This window comes from Parus major, chromosome 4 (genome assembly GCF_001522545.3).
Source record: "Parus major isolate Abel chromosome 4, Parus_major1.1, whole genome shotgun sequence".
NCBI lineage: Eukaryota > Metazoa > Chordata > Aves > Passeriformes > Paridae > Parus > Parus major.
The window spans coordinates 6,493,939-6,517,687 of NC_031771.1; the positions used below are offsets into that span (position 1 = coordinate 6,493,939).

At 44.1% G+C, this 23,749-nt stretch overlaps 1 protein-coding gene across 1 annotated transcript in view; it reads left to right on the forward strand.

Moving 5' to 3' along the window:
* FAT4 (FAT atypical cadherin 4) overlaps positions 1–11,109 on the forward strand; it is a 123,293-nt gene extending 112,184 nt beyond the window's left edge. Inside the window, exons 15-17 of the mRNA XM_015625570.1 lie at positions 482–699; positions 5,321–5,582; positions 7,612–11,109. Of these exons, the coding sequence (XP_015481056.1) occupies positions 482–699; positions 5,321–5,582; positions 7,612–9,500 (2,369 nt within the window). The 3' untranslated portion in view covers positions 9,501–11,109. The remainder of the gene's footprint in view (positions 1–481; positions 700–5,320; positions 5,583–7,611) is intronic.
* Positions 11,110–23,749: the final 12,640 nt, after the last annotated feature.

The following is a 23,749-nucleotide window of genomic DNA, read 5'->3' on the forward strand; positions in this document are numbered from 1 at the left end:
CAAAAGAATTTAGCCATAATTTTAACAGCATTTGGTAGTCAGTGCTCTGCCTTTTTTTATTCACTTTTTTTTTTAATGCCATAACAAATAGAAAGTCATTATCTCTGCCCTGAAGAGCTTAGAGTTCAATATATCATGAAACCCTGCTTGCAGTAATGGAAACAGTAACATCCTTGGGAAGGAATTACAGTTCTGAGAGCCAAATTTTTTTTTCCCTACTCCCTCACTTGTTCCCTAGCGAGTTTTAATTTACTAGTGACTGATAGCAGCAGTAAATTACTCGCACACTCCCACTCTCAAACACACATTCTGGTGGAAGCCAAAGAATAGGGGGGCTGCAGTTGCCACTCACTCCTGCTCCCCTCCCTTGACCTGCTCTGAACTTGATCTCTGCTCCGAGGGAAAGGCGGTCGCGGTGAGGCAGATGATGGCTGGAGCGGTAACGAGCTGCGTGCTCAACGCTTCCCTGTCCTTGTCCCAGATATAACTGCTGACACGGCCTTGTCGCTGGAAGGCAAGGGGCGGCTCGACTACCACATGAGCCCCAACAAGAAGCGGGACTACCTGATGAGACTTGGGGCTCGGGGCGCTGGCGCGGGCCGCCCGGACGTGGAGCGCTTGGAGGTGAAGTTCATGACAAGGAGTGAGAACGGCGTTTTACTCCATGTCCAAGAAAGCAGCAACTTCACTACCGTGAAGGTAAGATTACAGCTAATGCAGAGTTTGATTTGATTGGCCTGCCTCGTGTGCAGTGATCAAAATCGCGTTTTTCCATTACTCTTTCTGTTTCCTTTATAAAACATTGGGTCTTTAACTGAGACTAGGCACTGCTCCAGTATCATTCATCTTCTCAACAATTCCCTTCCTATTGGCCAAGGTATCAGAAGATCTTGATGGTTTTATATCTAATCAGTTTTGTCTAGACTCCAAATAGTGACTGTTCTAAGGCGACGAGAACGGTGCTCATTGCCATGGTTATTATCATCATTACACTTTACAGAACAAATCATTGTGTTATTGGCCTTTTATCCTCTGATTTTTTGAGCCTTGAACCCAGACCCTCCTTAAGCTAGCAAACGATTGCCAAAAAGTTTTCATTAATTCCTACCAACATGGCTCAGGCTTATCAAACTAGGAAGTGAGGGATAACTCAAATTCATGAGGTTACTCACAGACCAATGTCAATATCAAATTATTTTGGCATACATAGCTGAATTAATGCTTCAAATGCCACACTGTTTGGGGGTTTTTTGTTGTTTTTTTCTTTCCTCGAAGAGCTTATTGCTGCAGGAGTTACCTTTCTCAAGAGAAAGCAATGGTTTGGTTCCTGGCGATGACTCAGTCCATTTACTCATAACTCTAAATGAGTACAGCAGTGATGTTGGCAGGCCCCTTTATTGGGTTGGTGTAAGCTCCAAGTTTCCTTGACTGCTGCAAGGCTTTCCAAGTTTTTCTTCCCTGACTTTTAGAGAAATTCAGACAGAAATTCACACTTTCTAAGCTTCAGCCCCATGGATATCCTCCACCTGCCTGGTCAGCGTTACGAAGCTTTCCTGACACACCGGCTGCATTTAGGAAGCAAGTCTGCACTACTTCCCTGGCATGTGCTTTTACCACATCATTTCATAGGAAGTTTCTGCCTCGCTCATATTAGCAGATAAGATCTCATTATTTTGACTTCTGGAGAGAAAAAACCTTTTTCTGCCCCCTAGTAGAATTTGCTAGGTGAGCTCTCCAAGCATTGCTGAAAAAAGAGAGAGAGTTGCCTTTCCTGGCTAAAAGCACTGGTGCTGTGTTTATGCAAACACTCTTGTTATTGTTAATATTGGTGAAGTTATACAAGCAAGCAGAGGGTGTCAAGTCCCAGCCCCAGCTGTGCAAGGGAAGAGAGCAGAGGTTTGCCTAGTACCAGATGCAGAAGTTTGAGGAAGGAGAGCCGAGCTGGTTGTTGCCAAGCAGTTCCCAGTTGATGCTAGTTAGTAAAACTGTAGTAATTTAACTGTAGCTAGTGCAGTACGGCCTCTGCACTGCTCCTCGTTCCCAGAATAGGTATCATGATGAGTAATCCCCTCAGTGGTGGCCCGAGATGCCAGTGAAGCCAGCCTAACAAAGGTCTCCATGTCACTCCATCCACTTGCCGTGCAGAAGTTGGGCTTTAGGGACCTGCCAGTCCCCAGTTCTTGTCAGTGTTCAAAACAGGCAATTTTATAACTTGATTTTTGGGTCTTTTAATATGCCTGTTATCCAAAGTATTAGCATTCAGAGAAAACCTGCCATGTGTTTTTAATATTAAATCATGCTAGGGAAAAGCTATGAGTCCTATGGCTACTTCCATGCCTTCACATTTTTCCTCTTGCAGCTAATCGGTTTTGGTGTGGCTGGGATTGGGGTAAAACTAGAGAAGTGGAAATAAATCAGACCCACTGAGATTGTGAGCAGTTGATTCACTAAATAATGGATACAAATTCCCTCCAAAGAACCCAAGAGGGGGCTTTATGACATAAAGGGATCCTTAACCCAGGAAAGATGCAAACTTTTGCAGATTACATTAAATAATTGTCAAATTCAGATGGAAAATGCTTCCTCCAAAATCCACTACAACAAAGAGGCTGAGGGATTGCTTATTACTAGGGGTCTTTATCGTAGTTTATTTTCCTACAAATGAACATTACAAGTAATTCAGTTAGAAGCAATGGGATATACATTGAGGGTTAAAGGTGAAATTGCCTGTCTTGTCTTGCTTTATCTAGAAAGCTCATCTGCAGTCAGATTAAATTAGCATAAATGGAGCTCAAGGATCTCTGAATTGTACAGGTAGAGGATGTGCATTACATTTTACCTCTATTAGCTAACATACTCCTGTGTGAGGGGTACTTGGGCCCTGGCACAGGTTGCCCAAAGAAGTTGTGGATATCCCATCCCTGGAAGTGCTCAAGGCCAGGCTGTATGAGAAAGGTGCCCCTGCCCATGGCAGAGTGGTTGGAACTGGATGATCTTTAAGGTCACTTCCTAGGCAAACCATTCCATGATTCTGTGCATATATCAAGCTGTAGGAATTAATCAGAACATAACCCTTTTAAATGACATCCCATTCCATGGCTAGTTTTAAGACAAAACCCAATTTGTTCAGCAAATGAGACTTGAAAAATTAGTAAAGTTGAATCAGCCCTGTAGTTAGGAATATGTTTGTTTTTAGTGGTTCGTCCTTTTCATTATATTCTACTTGTCAGTTGCTCAGCCATTTAAATAAAACCCAGAAATCTGTTTTACTCAATACTGTCGACTTCAGCCTTTGTTTCAAATTTAGAAACATGTTCTGCCTCAAGGCACCAAGAGGAACATTCCATATCTTTTCCTGGTTGAGGTAGCCATGGGCCAGTCTTGTCTCTGGAAATTTTCTTTTCCAAATGCCCCTAGTGTGTTATTTATGAATCTGTTAGCATTACTCATGTGCAATTTTTAAGATACAGAAATAGGGTTAAAGAATCATGAATTAGTATGGAAAATATCAGTTGCTGACAGGTAAATAATTCCACAGGTCTTTTCTAAGGTGAAATTAAAAATTCTGCTTCTGTGCTCAATCTTCCCTTAAGCTTGGAGGGTGTTGTCTGGCATGGTTTATTCCTTTCTGTTTACATAAAGACTAAAATACAAGGCAGTATTTTTATGGGGCATAAAAGACAGAGTAAGACATAACAAACCAATTACAGGTTGCAGACATAAATATATGTACATATTCAGCTCAGTCAACCTTTTTATAAGTGATTGTGGGAAATGGTGTTTAATATGTTTTAATAGGCTGTGGGCTGCATTTGTAAAGATGGGATTTTCCTTGGGCTCTGTGATAGTTTAGACACATGCTACTTGTGTTTTTATCAGTAACAAAAGCATCCTGCCTACGAGGCGAGCTTTATCAAACAATGCATTTTCAAATAGTCCAAATCACTGCCTTCATAAATGAAGTGGATGCACATATTAACCGTTGTGTCCTCCATCCAAATGGAATACGTGCTAGATGCATTCATTCAGGCAGCTGCCAAGACATGAGCGTGGTCTTACAGCCCTATTAAAGCTGGAGTGTCTGAACAAAGTCCTCAGCTTGCATCAGTGGAGAAGCAAATCCAGAACATTTTAACAGTTTCTGGAAACAAGCGCAGCATTCTTGTAGCCGGTGTGTCACCTCACAGTTCTTCCCAGGTGAACTTTATTTTTCCTGTAACAAAGGAAGTAAGGCTTTGAGAGCTTTCAGCAAACCTGGGGCTATGACCTTTGCTGGGCTCTGCCTGTGCACGTCCCGCACGCTCCGGGTACGGATCTCGGACTGACCGAGCCACAGCGGGTTGGAGAGCTCTTGTTCCATTTAATACGTGTGACCAAACATGCAGAGCACCGAAGGAAACTTGCAGCAAGTTTCAGAGCCATCCTACATGAGTTTATGCAGTTCTGTACACCCTCAGGAAGTCATCTGACATACCCAAGTTTAAGCAATATTTGGGAAACTGGCAAGGTTGGATGTTGGGGATTCTTTTTAAGCTCCTACACCTTAAGTGCAGAATTTGCACTGATCTCATTTTGGGATCATAATAAGAGTTTGAAATCCCACATCTCATGATTCAGTAGAATTGTGAGGCATCATTCTTAAGAGGAAAAGCCAAAATATTCTTCCTTTTTTTCCTAGCTGTTCACAAGTTTTAAAGCAGTTTGCTCAAGAAAGCACTATTTGAAAGTTCTCACAAAATCATACACTTTGCAACTCTTCAGAAAGTTTTCTGAAATACAACAAAAGTTTTTTGCAAAATATCAATTAGCAGAAAAAGCAGATATGAAATGGGGCTCTTGCTCAAGCCCTGCCATGCCTTATGCATTCCTACTGTGTCGTAATAAAAACTGGATGCAATTTGCTTGGGCAAGGACAACATCTGTTCACTCTCCAAAACATTTTCCATACTTGCCTTGAAGAAAGAGGAAGAATTTCTCTTTCTCTGGTTAAAATACGTTGTCATGTGCATGACCTATAGCTGGTTCCTCAGTAGGATTAGCCAGGGATTGAATGGGTGGCCGCTCTGAGATGCAAATTTTCTGCTTAAGTTTCTGCCATGTGATGCATTTAGTTCTGGACAATTGTTTCATACTAAATAATTAATGCTTTTTTTAGTACAAAGCAATTATTTGGGGAAAAAAAATACCCACCCCAGCTTGCTATTACACCAAAGCTACATGTTAACTGTAGCTGTACTGAGTAGGCATCATACCAGTTATGTGTGGGTGGGAGTTATGTGATACCATTTTAAAATTTCACATCATGTGTTCTTCTGACCAGATAAAAGGTGGGAAGGTGCACTACATATCTGATGCTGGAGTTGCTGGGAAAGTGGAAAGGAACATCCCTGAGGTGTATGCTGCAGATGGCCAGTGGCACTCAGTCCTCCTGGAGAAGAATGGCTCTGCCACCATCCTGTCGGTGGACAGGACTCACAGCCGGGACATTCTCCATGCCACCCAAGACTTTGGTGGGCTGAACGTCCTCACCATTTCTCTGGGAGGAATTCCATCCAGCCAACCCTTCAAGAGCACAGTTGCAGGTATTTTATTTTATTTTATTTTATTTTATTTTATTTTCCCCAAGTACTGTAATTCTGTATCAGTAATTAGTGTACGTCCATCCTTTGCCAGAAAAAATGAAAATTGAGTGAGTAAGGATTACAGACTTTGTTCCTTTAGTACACCCTGCAGGCTTCTTGTTTCCAAAATCAAGCACTCCCTCTGCAGGGTTTTTTTGAGACAAGGGGGCTGCTTATCTGTACATCAGTTGCTATATTTTTATCACCCCAATGGTGAAGAAAGGATGTATTCTTTACCTGAGTCATAATCTGGAAAAACAAGGCAAATCTTTCATTTGGGCAGAAATGCTAAACAAAAACTTTGTAGGGAGTTGGTAAGTACTGCAGGATTTACCCTGTTATTAATATGATTTAAATATTTTCTGCAACTCCAAGGTCCTACTGCTTTATCCTCCTGTCAAATGAAGAATGGGATTTATTTCTGAGCAAGGACGATAAAGAACCATCCTGTGACTGATGTCTAGCTGTTAAGGAGCAAATCAGTCTCCCTTAAGAGTTAAAGTATCTGTGTCAAACCTTGGCAAAAGAAGTAGATAACATGTATTTGATATCATTTCCCAAGCACTAGGCAAAGATGGAAGTGATTTTTAGCTGCAAAACATGAGATACTCCAGACAATACAGATGTATTTTTCACATATTTCTATATTGAAAAATCTTCCTGGCTTCATGAATTGTGACCAGATAAAGTATTTTTGAGTGGAGTAAATTCACACTTTGCACTTGTGTATTGTGAATATGTATGAAATGTGGTACGAAATCGTGTGGATACTGTGCTGACCTTTATCCTTTTTACATGCATGTTTTATGAGCAGCATGTGCATGGAAAAAGCAAAGGCTTGTAGGAAAGCTGGAACAAGGAAAATTGAGGACACTAACCTCTCACCACTGCCCAATGCTGTGGCAGACAAATTAGGAATGTCTGGCTTCCATTAAGCACACACAGTCCAAAATCCCTTTTTCACACAATTTTATTTTATTTTAATATTGGATCACGAAGGGTACAACATACCAAAGATTTACATGGTGCTGGTATAAAACTCTTCATGAACTCAGAGTTAAAAATGTCTTCAGTGCTATTAAAGGCAGACAACGCACGAGGTGACAGGGCTGTGAAGTGGCTGTGTCCAATAGAATTTCCAAAGCCAGGTAGATGAGACAAATTGCCCATTGCTGTTTATCACATCACATCAGTACTATGAGTACAAAAGTGATGATCACTTTTGCTTGGGCTCCCAACTGAACCTAAATCTTCAACCCTGAGGATTATAAACCTTTAATACCATCTCATACAACTCAAGTATATTTGCTGTTTCATGACAGAGTGGTATCCACCTCTGTGTACCATTTTGCCGTGGCTCCAAGTGGAGATCACCGTAAGGTTGCACTAGCTCAAAACCCTTCCAGAAAAGCCTTGTCCATTAGGCATCAGATTTAGTCAGGGGAACACAGAGAATTATTAGGCAGGCAAAAGACTGGATTTTCCTGTGACCTCCCTCAACCACTGCACAAAGCCTGGGGGTAACTCCATCTCCCTGGGCTCTCACAGCAGTAAAACTTGTTGTAGGGTAGCGCTGCAACCAAGGTGTGGGGGGTTTGGGAAAAGGCCACTCGAGATTCCGAGATACAAAAGCATTGCCGTGAATTATGGGGATAGGAGAATTAGCTGAAGCACAGTAGCCAAACTCAAATAATGTTTGGTGCTAGCACAGCCAAGCCAGCTGCCCACAGGATCCTCTGTGGGAAACGATAAGAAGTTTTAGAAATACGGGGAAATCAGGAGACAAAAGCATTTCAGTAAACTGAATGAAGACATTAGAAGGCGTATTTATTCAAATTCAATTTAAAGCCATTAAGCACTGTTGGAATAGATGTTTCCCTATGGTAACCACGGCTTATTTAGTGAACAGTGGAGCCCGCAGCGCGCTGTTGACAGGGCGTACTCGGCCTCCAGCCACCGACACCTCTGTCCCTTTTCTTCCCTTTCTCAGGCTTCAACGGCTGCATTTCCTACATCAAGTACGGCGGGGAGAGCCTTCCCTTCGCCGGCAAGCACAGCCTCGCCACGCTCTCCAGAACAGAGCCCTCGGTGAAGATCGGCTGCCGCGGCCCGGACGTGTGCGCCAGCAATCCCTGCTGGGGCGAGCTGATGTGCATCAACCGCTGGTTCGCCTACCAGTGCGTGCCGCCGGGGGCCTGCGCCTCCGGCCCCTGCCGCAACGGGGGCAGCTGCGAGCCGGGGCCCCAGGCCGGCTTCACCTGCAGCTGCCCCGAGGCCTACGCGGGACGGACGTGTGAGACCGTGGTGGCCTGCCTGGGGGTGCTGTGTGCCCCCGGGCACGAGTGCAGGGCGGGCCCCGGCGGCGGCCACGCGTGCCTGCCATCCCCGCAGCCCACCGAGCTGGCCCTGCCGCTCTGGGCCGTGCCGGCCATCGTGGGCAGCTGCGCCACGGTCCTGGCGCTGCTGGTCCTCAGCCTCATCCTCTGCAACCAGTGCCGAGGGAAGAAGTCCAAGGGGCCGAAAGCGGAGAAGAAGACGAAGCAGAAGAAGAAAAAAGGGAGCGAGAACGTGGCGTTCGATGACCCTGACAACATCCCGCCCTACGGCGATGACATGACCGTCAGGAAGCAGCCCGAAGGGAACCCGAAACCCGACATCATCGAAAGGGAAAACCCGTACCTCATCTACGACGAGACGGACATCCCACACGCCACGGAGACGATCCCCAGCGCCCCGCTGGCATCCCCCGAGCCCGAGATCGAGCACTACGACATCGACAACGCCAGCAGCATCGCCCCCTCCGACGCCGACATCATCCAGCACTACAAGCAGTTCCGGAGCCACACTCCCAAGTTCTCCATCCAGAGGCACAGCCCGCTGGGCTTCGCGCGGCAGTCGCCCATGCCCCTGGGAGCCAGCAGCCTCACCTACCAGCCCGCCTACGGGCAGGCCTTGAGGACGGCGTCCCTGAGCCACTCGGCGTGCCCCACTCCCAACCCCCTGTCCCGGCACAGCCCCGCACCCTTCTCCAAATCCTCGACGTTCTACAGGCACAGCCCGGCCAGGGAGCTGCACCTCGCCATCAGGGAAGGCAGCCCGCTGGAGATGCACGGCGATGTCTGCCAGCCCGGCATCTTTAACTACGCCGCCCGGCTGGGGAGAAGAAGCAAGAGCCCACAGACCATGGCGAGCCACAGCTCCCGCCCGGGAAGCCGCCTGAAGCAGCCCATCGGGCAGATCCCGCTGGAGACGTCTCCTCCGGTGGGGCTGTCCATCGAAGAGGTGGAGAGACTGAACACCCCTCGCCCCAGGAACCCCAGCATCTGCAGCGCAGACCACGGCCGCTCCTCGTCGGAGGAGGACTGCAGGAGGCCCCTGTCCCGGACGAGGAACCCGGCCGACGGCATTCCCGCGCCCGAGTCCTCCTCCGACAGCGACTCGCACGAGTCCTTCACCTGCTCCGAGATGGAGTACGACCGGGATAAGCCCGTGGCCTACACCTCCAGGATGCCCAAGTTATCGCAGGTGAACGAGTCGGACGCGGATGACGAGGACAACTACGGCTCCAGGCTGAAGCCCCGGCGGTACCCGGGGCGGCGCGGCGAGGGCGGGCCCGTGGGGGCGCAGGCGGCTGGCACCGCGGCCGGGGAGAGCTCCCTGCCCGGCAAGCTGGGGCAGCAAGCGGGAAGCTTCAACTGGGACAACCTCTTGAACTGGGGCCCGGGATTTGGGCATTACGTGGATGTTTTCAAAGATTTGGCATCGCTTCCTGAAAAAACAGCAGCAGCAGCAGCAGCAGCAGCAGCAGTGAGTGAAGAGAGCAAAGGTGGTACAGCGAAGGCTGTGTCCAAGGAGGGGGAAGCAGAACAGTATGTATAGGCTTTGTCTCCTGGTATTGCCACAGTGCAAAGCCACGGGGACTGCTCAAACCATTATATGGTTGTAGAAAAGCCAAGGTCAGCATCTGATCCCCAGGCCAGTCCGGTTGGAGGAGACTTTAAAAATAATAACCATTATGCTGCTGAAAGAGACTTAAGACATTTTTAATTTAATTATGCTTGGATGAATTTATTTCTCCTGCATGCATTGTATTTGCAAACCAGATATTCGGCATGCAGCCTTTGGAAAGGGTTTTCCTATTTACCATTGTTTGGTTCGTGATTCTTAAATTAATAATGCTTTGTTCTGAAAATGAACTAATTTTTTGTTTCAATTGTGGAGGATGTGCATATCGTCTCCAGCTACTAACGTGTTTTACAATGCAAGAGTACTGAGGATTCCATTTTCCTTAAGAAGAGCGTGGAAGTAAGGTGGTGAATGAAGGAAGTACAGTAGTGAGGTATCTCAGAAAATGTAGTTACCATATCCTAGGGTTGCTCACATGTGACTTTATGGATGAAATCAGCTTGAATAATTGCTGGCAACAGTGCTTGCTGTAAGTCTTATTCCATACGAGAGGTGCTAGAAGCAGCTCAAGCCAGTCAGCACTTTAGGAGATTTCTGGGTTTTTTGTTTTTTGGGTTTTTTTTTTTCTTTTCAGTTTGTTTATTTGTTTGTTTCAGGTTTCTTTATCTCTTCTTTCATTTTTTGTTTTGTTTTGTTTGTTTGGTTTGGGTTTTTTTGACAAAGTTGTGTGAGAGCTTCTGAATCTCTAGGAAATGTTTTTGGGGATGCTTACTTAATCCTGGTCCCTCCCTACCCCCCCTGTGATTCCTGATGGTCATTTGTCAGCCCAGCCCAGCCCCCTGGCTCACAGCAGCGAGGGACAAACCTGTCCATCCCCACATCTCGTGGCCTCTCAGCTTGGCTGTGCTGCTGCTGCAGCCTGTGCTTCTCCCCTGGTTCCATTTTCCCATCTGTACCGTGGAAAGGTAGGAAAAACGCTTGGTTCCCTGCCTCACAGGGGTGTTGTGAGGGCTAATTAGTTAAACTCATCTGAAGTGCTTCAACATTATAAAGCACTATAATAAGTATTATCATAATTGTTATTAAAGCACTGCCTAGCCTCTGTGACCTTGGAGTGGCATTTTCTGCATTCTATGATTTTCTATGATGGAAACTTTCAAGAATTATTTATTGTATAGAAAATTACTGCACTCTAGCATTTTGGAGCAGATATGAGGGAAAACTACTTGTAGATTCATTAACGTAGTTTATCAGTTGTTCCCAATTCCCTAAAGTTGTAGGTAAAATAGAATCTCACAAACTCCTTACATCTTCATGCAGATCTGATGAACCTATTGTACTGTGTAAAAACTTCAATTCTTTTTTTTTTTTTTTTTTTTTTTTACCTAAGCTGTGTTTTTATATCAATATTTTCCTATGCTGAATAGTTTTCTTACTTTCAGGGAAGGTAAGAAAAATACTTTTTTTACATTTGTTACTTATGTAACATCCATATTTTTCACGTTTTGATAAAATTGTAACATACTGTATGCTTTCTACCTGTAAATGCCAATAATAGAATTAAAATATTTATTTAAAATCTTTAGTGTGTGTTATTGGAAACCTTTTGTCTTTTCTCTCTAATTTACACTCCTTGATCTTCACTTTCGGGGTTTAAGTTGTAAGGTTTTTAAACTACATAAACTTTTAAATCAGAAAACAGGCTTTAAGAAGCAAGTACACATCTCAGGAAGATGGAGAAGAGTATCATGAGATTGTTGAGCCTAAAGATAATGTCAAAAAGTGCCAAATCTACTTTCATATTTCTAATAAAACAATAAAAACTGTATTTTAGTCCATAGGGTTTTATCAGCAGCACCTGGTTTCGTGTTTGTTAACCACGATTTCCATCTCGGCTCCAAGCTGGAGCTTTCCAGTACACAGACAGTGAGGAGTGTGAGAACAAGAGCTTTCTGTCATAAAGCAGCAGTTGAACAATAAATAACTGCATTCTTTTATACTTACAAAGGGATAAATCACGCTAGGACAACTTCTTGGAGAATGCAGAGAGTGAAAAAGTTAAGGCTGCAGGCAAGAGGTGAGTTCTGAGGTTAGAATTAGTGCTAAGTGTAAAGAACTTAGAAAAAGGACAACAGTTCAAGGAGGGTTTATGTGTTACTTGTTTGGTTTAGAGGTTGTCCCAAAACTGGCAATTAGGAACCAGCTCTTTCTGGCTCAAAGTGCTCCCAACTTCATCATGCCCCTCAAAAGTGAAAAGAAAATGGGCCAGAGTAGCCCTTATTGGTATGTAAGTAGTTTCATCTGAAATAACATGAGTTCCACAAGTGATTTCAGCATTTGAGGAGCTGCTGTAATTAAACATCTGTTAAAAAGCTGTATGTTTAGTTTGAATATTATCCTTTAATACAAACTGTACCACATCCAAGCAGTGATTTTAATAATACATGAAAACTTTAACAAATGAAAGCTTTTAAATGTAACACCAAACATATTGAGGGCTGTGTTATGCCAGTTAAGCATTTTGAAATTATCAAAAAGTTTTGCTGAAGGGGAATAATATGCAAAAAATACACAAAATACATGTCATAACTTTAGCACAGTTTACAATTTATCGAGTGGTAGTGCGTTCCTCTAACTTTTGACACTTTATGGTAGACAAATGTATATTTTACTGGTTTCCTTGTTTCCCTGTTTCTGAAAGGCGTGGAGATGTTTCTGACACTTAAACATACGATCCATTCCTGCCCTTTTTTTTATAATTCTTTCATGATGAGGATCAGCTAAAGGGTTCCAAGTCGAGCAATCATCCAGAGTTACCAGTTGTGAGGGAGTGAGCTGCATAACTCCCCTGGTTCATCATCAGAACCACACGGTCCTGTTTCAAGATCTGGGACGTATTATGAGTCATAAATATGTGGAAAGGAAAACAGCCTGCACCGCTCACTGCGGTGCACAGGAGCCTCCAAACACATCTCGTGTCAGCTATTTGTCTCTGACCTGTCTTGCTGCTGGTGGAGGGCTGAACTGTCTTTGCCAGCTCAGGTGGAGATGTTTTCTCCTGATGATGTTACTAATTAGATGAAAATGGACAGAGAAATGGCAGATTTACTTGGCATTTTCTTGCTTAGAGAACGGAAAAGAAAACATGAAAAGGAAAATATAAGAATACTGTGATTTGTGGTAGATGGACAAATGAATAAAAGGAGAGGAATCTAGATTTATCTGACTTAAGACTTTTCAGTACTTTTCATCAGAGTTTTCTAACTTTAAAACCACAGAATTAATAGTAAAACGCATTACATTGAGAAGTAACGTAAAGACCCACATTTTGGTGAAAACATCCCCCATCAAGGATCAGACTGAGAGTCTGTGCTGCAGACCACAACCTGTGTCTGGGAGTATCAGTTAGCAGTGCAAAATCCAGCTGGAGCCACATTACTCCAGTCTGGGAATGGGAAGGCTTGGGGCTGGAAGGGGGTGTGGTATCTCACTGATGTCTTCAAAAGCAGGAGATGGAGCCAGCCAAAGGACTCCAGCTGCCAGTGTTCATAAGGTAAATTAGACCTGGTGGAAGCTCTTTGAGAGGACTCTTCGTGTTTTTCTTGTAGACTGTGTTTTTGAAGCACAAAATTCAAGTAATTCAAGTCGCCTTCATTGTTAGGATGTGTAAATGGTATTTTCTTAACTGAATTCTAGAAGAGACTTGGAATTATGGGTCCTTTGAAATTGGGAAGGACAATTACAGGAAGAAGATGATTAAGAGAAAACGTCAATATTTTGTGAAGTAGGACTGAGGAAAAAAAGCAAAAATGTTGATCTCTCTGCCTTATCATCCCAGAATTTTACTGTTCACCATTTTATCCTTTTCTATGACCATCTATATATTAATTCCACTATCCTTTCCTCTGTGAAATTAATGCTTTGTTCATCCCAATGGGCTCACTTTGGCTTTCCAAAGAGCACTTAATGAGGATGACTGACAACTTGTGTTTAGGTTGTCAGCACCACAGCCTGTCTTTTGAAAAAATTAAGATATTTTCACTCAACTGGCCTTTCCTACATTTTGTATGGACTTTATCTTCCATTCAGCAATTTTACATGAGCTTTTTCCAGCAATAAAATATGGTTGGATTCTTAGTAATTTTAACAGCCTTTTTCCATTGGCTTTCAGGTTTCATCATGCTGTATTGAGATGATTAGCTGTGAATAGAGTCTTTCTTGAGTTGCAATTTGAGTTTAAAAGCACCTTTATCTTTGGGTTTCACAAAGTAAATCCTCAAGAGACTCGCTCTTCTATTTTAGGGCCACATATATTTAATTAATGAACATGAAAAAAAAAAAAAAAAGCCCAAAATAGTAATTCCCCACATGGATGACCAATATCTGTTCTTCTAAGTTGTCATTTACTGGTGAGGAAGAAGACTCTCCATCTGTCATTCTAATGAGGTATTTTCAGAAATGTTAAGCAGTTTTTATGAATTTTCAGAAATGGCTTCCACCAAGCCCATTTTCTGATGAGAACCCTCAAAGGGAAGACCCTGCATGGTGCCTTGGGGCAGTCAAATGTGAGCATTCCATTGGCATCATAGGGATCACACTGTGCCTGCTTGGAGCTTGGCTTCATCCCCATCTTCCACAAGCTTCCCACTCCTCTGCTTCCAGTGAAAGGCAAAATGAGGGTCCAGCAAGGTGTTGCTTTCCTTCCTCCCTTACAGCTGGCAAGCACACCTGGCCAGAGATGGAGAATGAGTGGAAATGGCTCCTCCTAACCTCTGGGAAACAGGAATGCTAAACTATCCCTTTAATTTACATCCTCTCAGAGGGAGCATTTTCAGGGAGTCACCAAATAGTGTCAGCTGGAAGAAAATAAGGATGAAGGCCCCACATCAGAAAATTCACATCAGTCAGGACAAATTGACAGCAAAGAGGTTAAAAACATTTCAGTCTTTCTAGAGTGAGCCCCAAGGACGACGGGTGGTATCTCAGATAGCTCACACGTTGTGTCATCAGCCAGGAGAACAAAGTGGAGCAGACACTGGAACAGGCTTTTGAGGGAAGTGGTGGAACCATCATCCCTGGAGATGTTCAAAGGAGGATGTGTCACTTGGGGAGGTGGTTTAGTGGTGGACTTGGCAGTGCTGGGTTAATGGCTGGGCTGGATGATCTTGGAAGTCTTTTCCAGGCTAAATGATTCTGTGACACATGTGCGTGGCAGCATACACCTGTGGATGTTCATTCCACATTTGCACATCCTGCAAATTCCCTGTCAGGACTCCAGGTTTGGAAAACAGATTAGCAACCTGCTCCCCCACCCCAGATGAAAAAGCCCAAGCCACTGTTCTGTGTACTCCCTTAAAGCCCAGTGACTCCTTGTGCAGCCTGTCAGACAAGGAGCAGGGAAAATAAACAGGTCCCTGTCTTCCCATTTGTTGGTTTATTTCCCCTGAGCCTTTTAAAAGCCAGAGTCTGATTTAGTAATTAGTGTTTCTCCTTGCATATCTTGTGCAATTAGCTATAACAGCAAATTAGGGAATAAGAAATAAACATTAATATAGAAAACAAACATTGATACAGAAGAACATAGGGGATGAGAAATGGGGATTGATGAATCATTCAAAAAGCACATTTTGGTGCAATAATCTAGAATCCTTACAAATAAGCATTGTAATTTCCTTTAAAATACAACTCTCATTCAATAATGCAAGTCTTTATTAAAACAATTTGTTAAACCTTGGCAAAGAAACTATGTGACAGCATCGTTTTACAAGAATTCCTTGTAGTTCATAGAAAGCTAAGAGAGCTGGAACGGTTTGTCTCCCTTAAAACAACTGATGTTAAGCATATTAAAAAGGAAAATGTATGATGTTTTAATTTTTTTTACACCTGTAGAATTTATCACAATCATCAGAACAGGCTGGACTTTGTAGATCTGTGTAACCCCATGTGGCAAGGAATGCCTTTTCTGTGATGGCAACACTTCCCTGCTTTGCAGGAGGGGCTGTAATCAACATGACATGTTATTCTGAACTCCTGCCAGAGGCAGCCTGCTAGTTTTGAGAGGGAGCAGTGAGTTCTGATAAAGAAAACCCACCCTCAGCCTTGGAATGCTTGGACCATGCTGGTGTCCCAAGGCAGCCATGGCTTTTGATATTGCCAGGACAACATTCCTGACTGCCTGTGAATTTCTGCCTAAATGCTCTTTTGAAATGGATGAAATGCTTTTGTGAGGGGAAATTGATTGGTATTTCAGTCTGAGCCCATTACTGTCACCAGGAAAAAGGACAGGCAAAAGCTTTAGTTTAGGAGGGGCCTGAAGAATGATCCAGTTCCAACCCCCCTGCCATGGGCAGGGACATTTTCCAGTAGACCAGGTTGCTCCTAGCCCAATCCAGCCTGGCTTCCAGGGCTGGGACATTCACAATATCACCCCTGTATGGTTTCATCTAACTCCTGTTCTGGTTTTGAATTAGAGCCCATATAGGCAACATAGACTGGAAACTGGGGAGGAGCGGGGCAGGGGGGGCTTTTTTGTTATTTTATCAAAGCTGAAAGCACTCAAAAGTAACAGCAAGAAATAAGAATGCAATCCTTTGAAAGCCAAAAATAAGTGTATCTAATCTAATGGAGCACCCCTTCAACAATTGTTTTATGGAATTGCGTAAAACTCTGGCTTCCCAGAAATGCCACAGAAAATCCAAATAACCAGATTATTTTATCCATGTCAAATACACTTCTGTTAAAATTACCCACAGAGTCTCCAGTGCCCTGCCTGCATTTACAGCACCATGCAATTACTCAAAGCACAAGTAGAAAAGAGATCCTGATGGAACAAATAGGTCCCTGAGGATGACAATTGCTCTCTAGTACTCCTGAGGGAGGTCATTCCTGGTAAGTGCCAGTGATGCTTGAAAATTGTAGCCTTCATTTTATTAGGAAATTCCGTTCCAGCTGGGGCAAATCATGCACTAGGTATGGGTATCATTTGGAGCTTTTCTAATCCTGTTATGTTTAGGGATTTGATCAATTTTTTTCTCTAAAGTAGTTTGCAGCTCGAGTAGTATGAAAGAGGTAAAAAGTGTTGTTACTTCGACAGAACTGATTTTTGTTGAAGTTTTTTAATTACAGTAAGGTGGGAGTTTATTACGAGGGATGTTATGTTAAATTCTGTTCACTTTGACCCTTTTCCCGCTGTTACCAGAAATTCTGTTGTAGCTTGTTGTTCTGTACCCCATTTGGTTTTCTCAGTGCTGGTTTTATTCACCTGTTCTCAGCCTTAGAACTGACAGCAGCTTTTTATGAAGCTAATGCTGCAAATAGCATTCCACTGAAACTTTTCAATGATTTCCGTGGCAGAGGGGGCCCTTCTTTTTCATTGATTTGAGTGCACTCACTGAATAATTGCATCTGACGAGGTTCTGAAGCTTTGTCAAAGTTTCCTTTGCCTTCTCATTTTGGTTGCTTCTGTTTTGACTTTAAGATGTCCCTGGATGTTTGTCACGGGAAATGAGCTTGGCTGTTTGCTTTGGTTTAAGTGACATTCAATACTCTGAAGAGAGAAGTGGAGTATGACAAGTCTGTAATTGGGTCAATTTTTCTTTTTCCATCCATGAAATAGCCAGGCATGTACATATCTAACTGTTCTGCTCATGCAGTACACCATGTCCTGGGTTTTTAATAGGGTTTCTCTGTAGCTGGTTTTGAAATTATTTATTTTTTTTAATATTTTTTTACACTTGGAAATGAATCTTGTAGAGCCCCGAGAGTTTTTAATCTGGAAAATGTCAGTGACAAGAGAAAAGCTGTGGTATAGACAACTAAGAGAACCTTTTCCAATTTGTCTGATCAGCACTTCCCTGCCCTTTGGCAGGAGACATTCCCTTGGTGGAAAACAAATCTGCAGACTTTATAGTGCCTGGAAGACAAAGGCAATGGGCAGAAACACGGGGTTCCTGAACAACAGGCAACAGGTTGTGAAGCTAAAATCTGCCTTTGATAAATGGTTTTAATGGGATTAAATAGTGCAGAGTCCTGGGTCTAGCCTACTCATGGTGTTTTTTGCTCTGAAGGGTTTTTAGTCCTGGTGCAAAACTAGCATCCTTTTGCTGAAAACAGGGGCATTTGGCTGGTTAATAGCAGCTGAAGAGCTGGTTCTTTCTGGTTAGTTAAGAACAGCAGCACAGGTCCACAGACATCTGTAAGTAGTTGCAGTAGGGGAAATCTGCATTAACAGGAAAAACTTCTTTCCTCAGAGGGTGGTGAGGCCCTGGCACAGGGTGCCCAGAGCAGCTGTGGCTGCCCCATCCCTGGAAGTGTTCAAGGCTGGGTTGGATGGGGCTCTGAGCAGACTGGGATACTGGAAGGTGTCCCTGCCCATGGCAGGGAGGTTGGAACGAGATGGTCTTCAAGGTCCCTTCCAACCCAAACTGTTCTGTGATTCTGTGATTCTATTCTACCTACTCTCTTCTACCTAAGAATAGAAACTGCTTCTCTAGAAAGAATTACACTTCTTCTACATCTTTGACTTAAAAAGACAGTATGTGGGACATCAAAGGATGAGACAAACTGTGTTTTAGTCAGCTGTGGCCTGATATCCAACTTATGTGCTATTAGCTGGCAACACTTCCATGGCACCACTGGATTGCCTCCTCAGCTGCCTGAGTACAAGGAAGAGATTAATCCTCCCCTGCCACCCCCAGCCCTGTTTTCTATTTCATACACCTACAGCTGTAGGACATCTGCTGAGACAGAAGATCCTACATAAATAAGATGTTAATGTAAAAAATGTTATTTACATTACCTAAAATGAGAACTGTTAGGGAAACGTCCAAGAGCCTGTGTATCTTTCCTGTGACGGCTAGATGGAGATTGCTAAACAAAAAGCAGCAGGCAACCTAATGTTTTCAAGGGGTCCTTTACACTTTCCTAAACTCTTAAGGGTTCTGTGGAACAAAACTTTTAAGGTTCCTTCTAAGTGGCCCTTTATGGTCTTAACTGCTCGGTTGTGCTTTACTTTCTTTTGGTTCTAGTGGGCTCTTTGCTCTGCTTATTGAGGATTAAGGATCAGGAGGGTCACACGTGACTTGCAGATGACCTTCCACACTGACATAACCCACATGGAGGAGAGAAGTCCTTGTCCACCTTTGAGAAGGCACAAGGGTGCAGCTTCTAGTGTGAGCCTTTCCTTTTGCTTCCCTTTCTTCTAGACCAAATTTGCTGCTGAAATAATCCACCGTCACACAGATCTCTTCTGTTTCATCTTTTTACTTCATCCTGGGGTCCCTTTTCCTTGGTTATGCTGATCTGATGTGTAGACATGAGTGACACACAAGGAGTTGCCTATGGATTAGGATCATTTTTGTTCTGGAGCAAGCAGCCTCCAAGCTTGCCAGGCCTCAGTGCCGATATGGCAAGCGCAGTCAGCAGGGGAAAACATGCCGTGTCAGCAGGATAATGTGAACAAATAAAACCAACAAATTATTTGTGGTTGGATGTTTGTTTCATGACTCTTTTGTCACTCAGCCGCCCTTCTCTTCATCACGGTTTTTTTTTCGTTCCTGCTAAACTACTCTGACATATTTTCCACTCCATACATCACTGAGGATTGCTGCCCTGGGAGCGGCTGCGGTAGGACAAATTCCTTCCTCTTTATTCCTGTTTTCTGGCATTTATAGTGAGGAAATGGCCCTTCAGAGTGCGACTGGGTGCTCCTGGGGCTCAGGGATCACCTTGCAGCTCTTCAGCTGGACATTTTAAGCTAGCACTCCAAACCTACTTGCTCACCACAGAATTAAAGGGAATAATCATAAAGGTAATAATAATAAAGGTAATGGCGATGCGATTAATAGGAGTAATAATAAAGGTAATAATACAATAAGCACAAGCCAAGTTGTGAGGTCTCCTGCTGCTGAGGATCTGGTAAGGCCATGCTGTGTTTTGAGGATGTTCTGTTGTTCTTATAAAACCTGGTCATTTCCAAACAACATTGATCCCAAATGTTTAGAACTTCCATGAGGCAGTCAGGTGTTTTAGGCTATCCCTGACATTTTGGGTCCGGCTATCTAGAGCCTCTGTGATGCTTTGGAGCCAGGGCAGGACTTTTGTGTTTGCAGCCCACTTGGAGCTGATTTACATGACTGCATCCCCATATCCCAGCTGAATTCCCAGTATCAAATCAAGCAGAAGAGAATCAGACCTGGCTTCTTGTACGACCCTGGGTGTTTAGTGGAGCTCACAGACTAGAAGCAGCAGGGCTCCTCATTCCCTGACCAGAGCTGCCCAGAGCCGTATCTGACCTCAGGGCAGTGCAAGGGGTGCCAGGTTGGTGGGAAGAGGCAGGCTGTATTGATGGGAGAGCCACAGCACAGCAGGGGCATAGCTGCTGGGTGCGACCAGAGCAGAACAAGGTGAGAAATAAAGCAGAGATGAGTCTGGAGTGTGATAAGGCACTGAAACCACCTAAGGGAGGTGCACACACAGCCAGCCTCCATGGGGATCTCATTCAGGACGAGACACCACACGAGGTTCCTGAAGTTATGGGTTGTCTGCTATCCCAAAAGTGGTGTCTGTGGAAGGACTTCCAGCCTTGGGAGTGACAGCAAACACTCTGCTGGTCTTGGGATGCTTTAAGGAACGTGTGTTTATGGCAGTTGCTGATCCTGGCTTTAATGTTTCCACCAGGCTTGTGCTGAAAGACACACCACGCTTAGCAAATGTCTCTTTTGGATGCTCAGCCTTGCAGAACAGGCTGATGGGTGTCTTTGAGTGCTGCTTTTCATTTGGTGCTATTCCTCCATGAGCAGCTGCAATAAAAAGAGCTCAGTGGAATGCTGTGCTCCAGGTTTGTGTGCATGAAGACAGCATGCACATGCAAAACAGGCAGAGGTGAACCTGTGCTTTGTTTATTAAAAATAATCCAGATGCCATTGCCTTTTACCTTAATGGAAATTTGGATTATTGCACAAACCAGTGCCTGCTCTACCAAGGTCTGCCTCTCTGGGGTCTGCTGCAATGGCTGGGGGTCTTTGCCATGGGCAGCAGCTCTAACCCCCATCACAAATCCTGTGAGGTTTCTTCGGCACAGAAAACAGAGATGCATTCCCATGGTAGTGTTGATAGGTGAATGTAAGTGCTGAGACATCCTCCCCGGGACAAGAGAACCTACAGAAGTTCTTAGGCTGAATTGGAAGCACACAAGAAGTGATATTGAGTTAAGCAGTAGGATGCAGCTTATAGCACTGAAACTTTCCCCTTCTTTAAGTTGTATACAAAAATACTGCCGTAACCTTCACCAATATATCTAATTAGCTTTCTCCAGGGCCCATGGGGATTTGGGGTCAAGAAAAAAGAACAAAGAGAAACAAATATATAAGCAATGTTTTACACCCTAATGACCTGGTCACCCACTAACCAAAAATGCTGAAATAGCTCAGTAAATGAGTTTGTCTGATGCAGAACCACATGAAAGACCCTTTTGAGGAGTTCCCCACTGCAGACTTGCCACTCTGGTTTTTTTTTCCTCTGAGGACACCAGCTGTGGTTTTTCCTCCTCCTCTCCTCTCCCTACTTAAAAGTGCTACATTCTTGCTGAAAACTCCATTCCCAAAGCAAAGGGAATCACTAGTTCCTGATGCTTAAAAAGCTACCAAAGCTTCTTTGCTTGAGTCTCATCTTAGAAATGCATCAGGAGGATGTAGCAGCCTTTGCCAAAGCAAGTTTCATGTAGAAGAACTCAGGCTATGGTGCCCTTTTGGGATTATCCTTCTGGTTTCTCCTGAAGAATTATCCTCCAGATCATGGGTATAAGCAGTGATGTGTGGGTAGCATTTAGGCCCATTTGTTAGTTCCACAGTCTGCACAGAACTGAGGTAATGGATCTACATTTTGTTGTTCGGTCTTTCCTGGCCTGGCACCACTTCTCCCCTGTGCTAATATCACACTTCTTTTAGCAGTTTATGTGCTCTATATAAGGATCATCAGTTATAACCAGAAGCTGTAAATCCAGGGAAAACTGCAGAGAACATCAGCACTAGACAAAGTGCTGATGGAGGGATGGCCAAACTAAAATGTGACCCTCTCAGTGCAGCCCCACGTGAACCCTGTGCTCTGTCCACGTGGACCCCGTGGAGAATCACAGAATGGTTTGGCTTGGAAGGGACCTTAAAGACCATCTCATCCCAACCCCCTTGGGCAGGGACACCTTTCAGTTGACCAGGTTGCTCAGAGCCTCATCCAGCCCTGGCCTTGAACACTTCTAGGAATGGGGCATCCACAGCTTTGTGCATAGAGCAGGGCCCTTCCATGTCCTACTGGTTATACCATTCCTGGCTGAACTTTCTTCTATAAAATCAAAAAAAAAAGCCTAGCTCAGCATCCAGTGATTCCAGTGTATGGAGTTATCAAGACCTCATTACTTTAGTTTGCTTTCATAATAACAGGAAATGTAGCAGAGCATTGTCAGAGTGGCTCATTTCCGTAAATACTGTTGGAAGAGTCTGCTGGCATTTATATGGTGAATGAGTTCATTGAAATAAAGATAGACTTATTGTGGATTAAGTGGGAGCAAACACTCGACCTTAAAGCAGAAAAAATAGCAATATTATTCTTGCTATCTGCACATTGTCTTTACAAGAACACTCCTCTTTGTGTTGCTGGGTGGCTCTTTTATTTGGAGGGGAAGGGTTGTTTTTAATATTCCATGATAAGAAGACCCTGAAAAAATAAATAAGCTTGCTGGGATTGGGGAGAAAGGGGGACTACCCTCAGTAAAGCATTGTGTTTCCAAAGCTTTCCTCTATCAACAGCCTGGCTCTGGAGTCATGACTCTGGATGTTTATTATTGTATTAGCATTGTATATATTGACAGTCTGACCAGCAAAACTCTGCTAGAGCCATTCCACAAAATGCTGCTGAGAGAAAACAACACTGAACCATCCAAAACAGTATTTGCTGAAGCTGTTTTTGTCTCTCGAGGAACTACCAAGCTGCAGTGAGTTTGTTCAGATGGTCCCTTTTCCTTTTTCCCTTGTTTTTTGTGACTTTCTCCTCTCCCATGTCCTTTCCTTTATTTTTCTTAACCCGTGTTGCATCTGTTGGCATCATGTCGGGCCACAGAACACTTGGTTGCATCTTTTAGGAGGGAGGGAGATAATCAAGCTAAAATCATCCCAAATTGCCTCGCATTTCTATAGTCTTGAAACGCAAACAGAAGTGAAAAAATCCTTTTCAGAAAGACAAACTGATACTGGCACTGAGTGAAGGGAGCAATCTACTACCTACCCCAGACCCCAGTGCTTTGGAAAATGTGCTTGCAGGTTTTCTTCTTGGGCTGAGTTATCTCGACGGTGTGAGGTGGTATCGATTTCTAGATGCTTCCCAGCTGAAAGCATCCATTTCCAGGTGTCTCCTGGCTGAGAGCATCCATTTCCAGGTGTCTCCTGGCTGAGAGCATCCATTTCCAGGTGTCTCCTGGCTGAGAGCATCCATCTCCAGGTGTCTCCTGGCTGAGAGCATCCATCTCCAGGTGTCCCCTGGCTGAGAGCACCTTGGTGCAGTGAGCAGGAGTGATGGGGCCATGGCTGCAGAGCCACACTGGTGCTCTCAGTGATGAAGCACTGCTGGTGGATGAAATCCACCTCAGTGTAGCCTCATATGGAAAACTATGCCCAAATGGAAGACAGTAATTGGCAAAAAATAAGGCAGAGTGAGAGCTCAGCTCGAGTCTCTGTTCTCATTAGTTTTAAATTGTATTGGCTTTACAGGAGTTATTTCTGATTGACACCCAGATAACTGAGATCAGAATCAGATGCAAGATGTATTGAAACTTTTTTTGTGTGTGTGTTCAGTTGTGTGACATCTGTGAAAATAGCCTGGAGGATGCTGTGCTTTGCTGGGCTGCCTGGCAGCACTGCCCAGCACCAGCACGGTACCCTGCCCACAAGAGAGAGGCGAAGCACTCACACGTGATTTTGCATCATCCCTTGGTTTGCTGGGCATCACCATCAAGCATACGATGCTTTTTTCACAGAGGTGAGGAAGGTCCATCAGCAGAATTAATCTGTGCTTTGGGAGGTCTTCTACCCATAAGAGAAACTGCTATTTCATCTAAATGCAGTTTGCTGATGAATAGTTTGTGATGAAGGTGCTGAAGGCCGTGGCTATTTGTACTTGTTTCAGTCTATCTGCTCTGCACAAGCTGCACTGCTGCTCCTGCAAGCCCTGTTTCT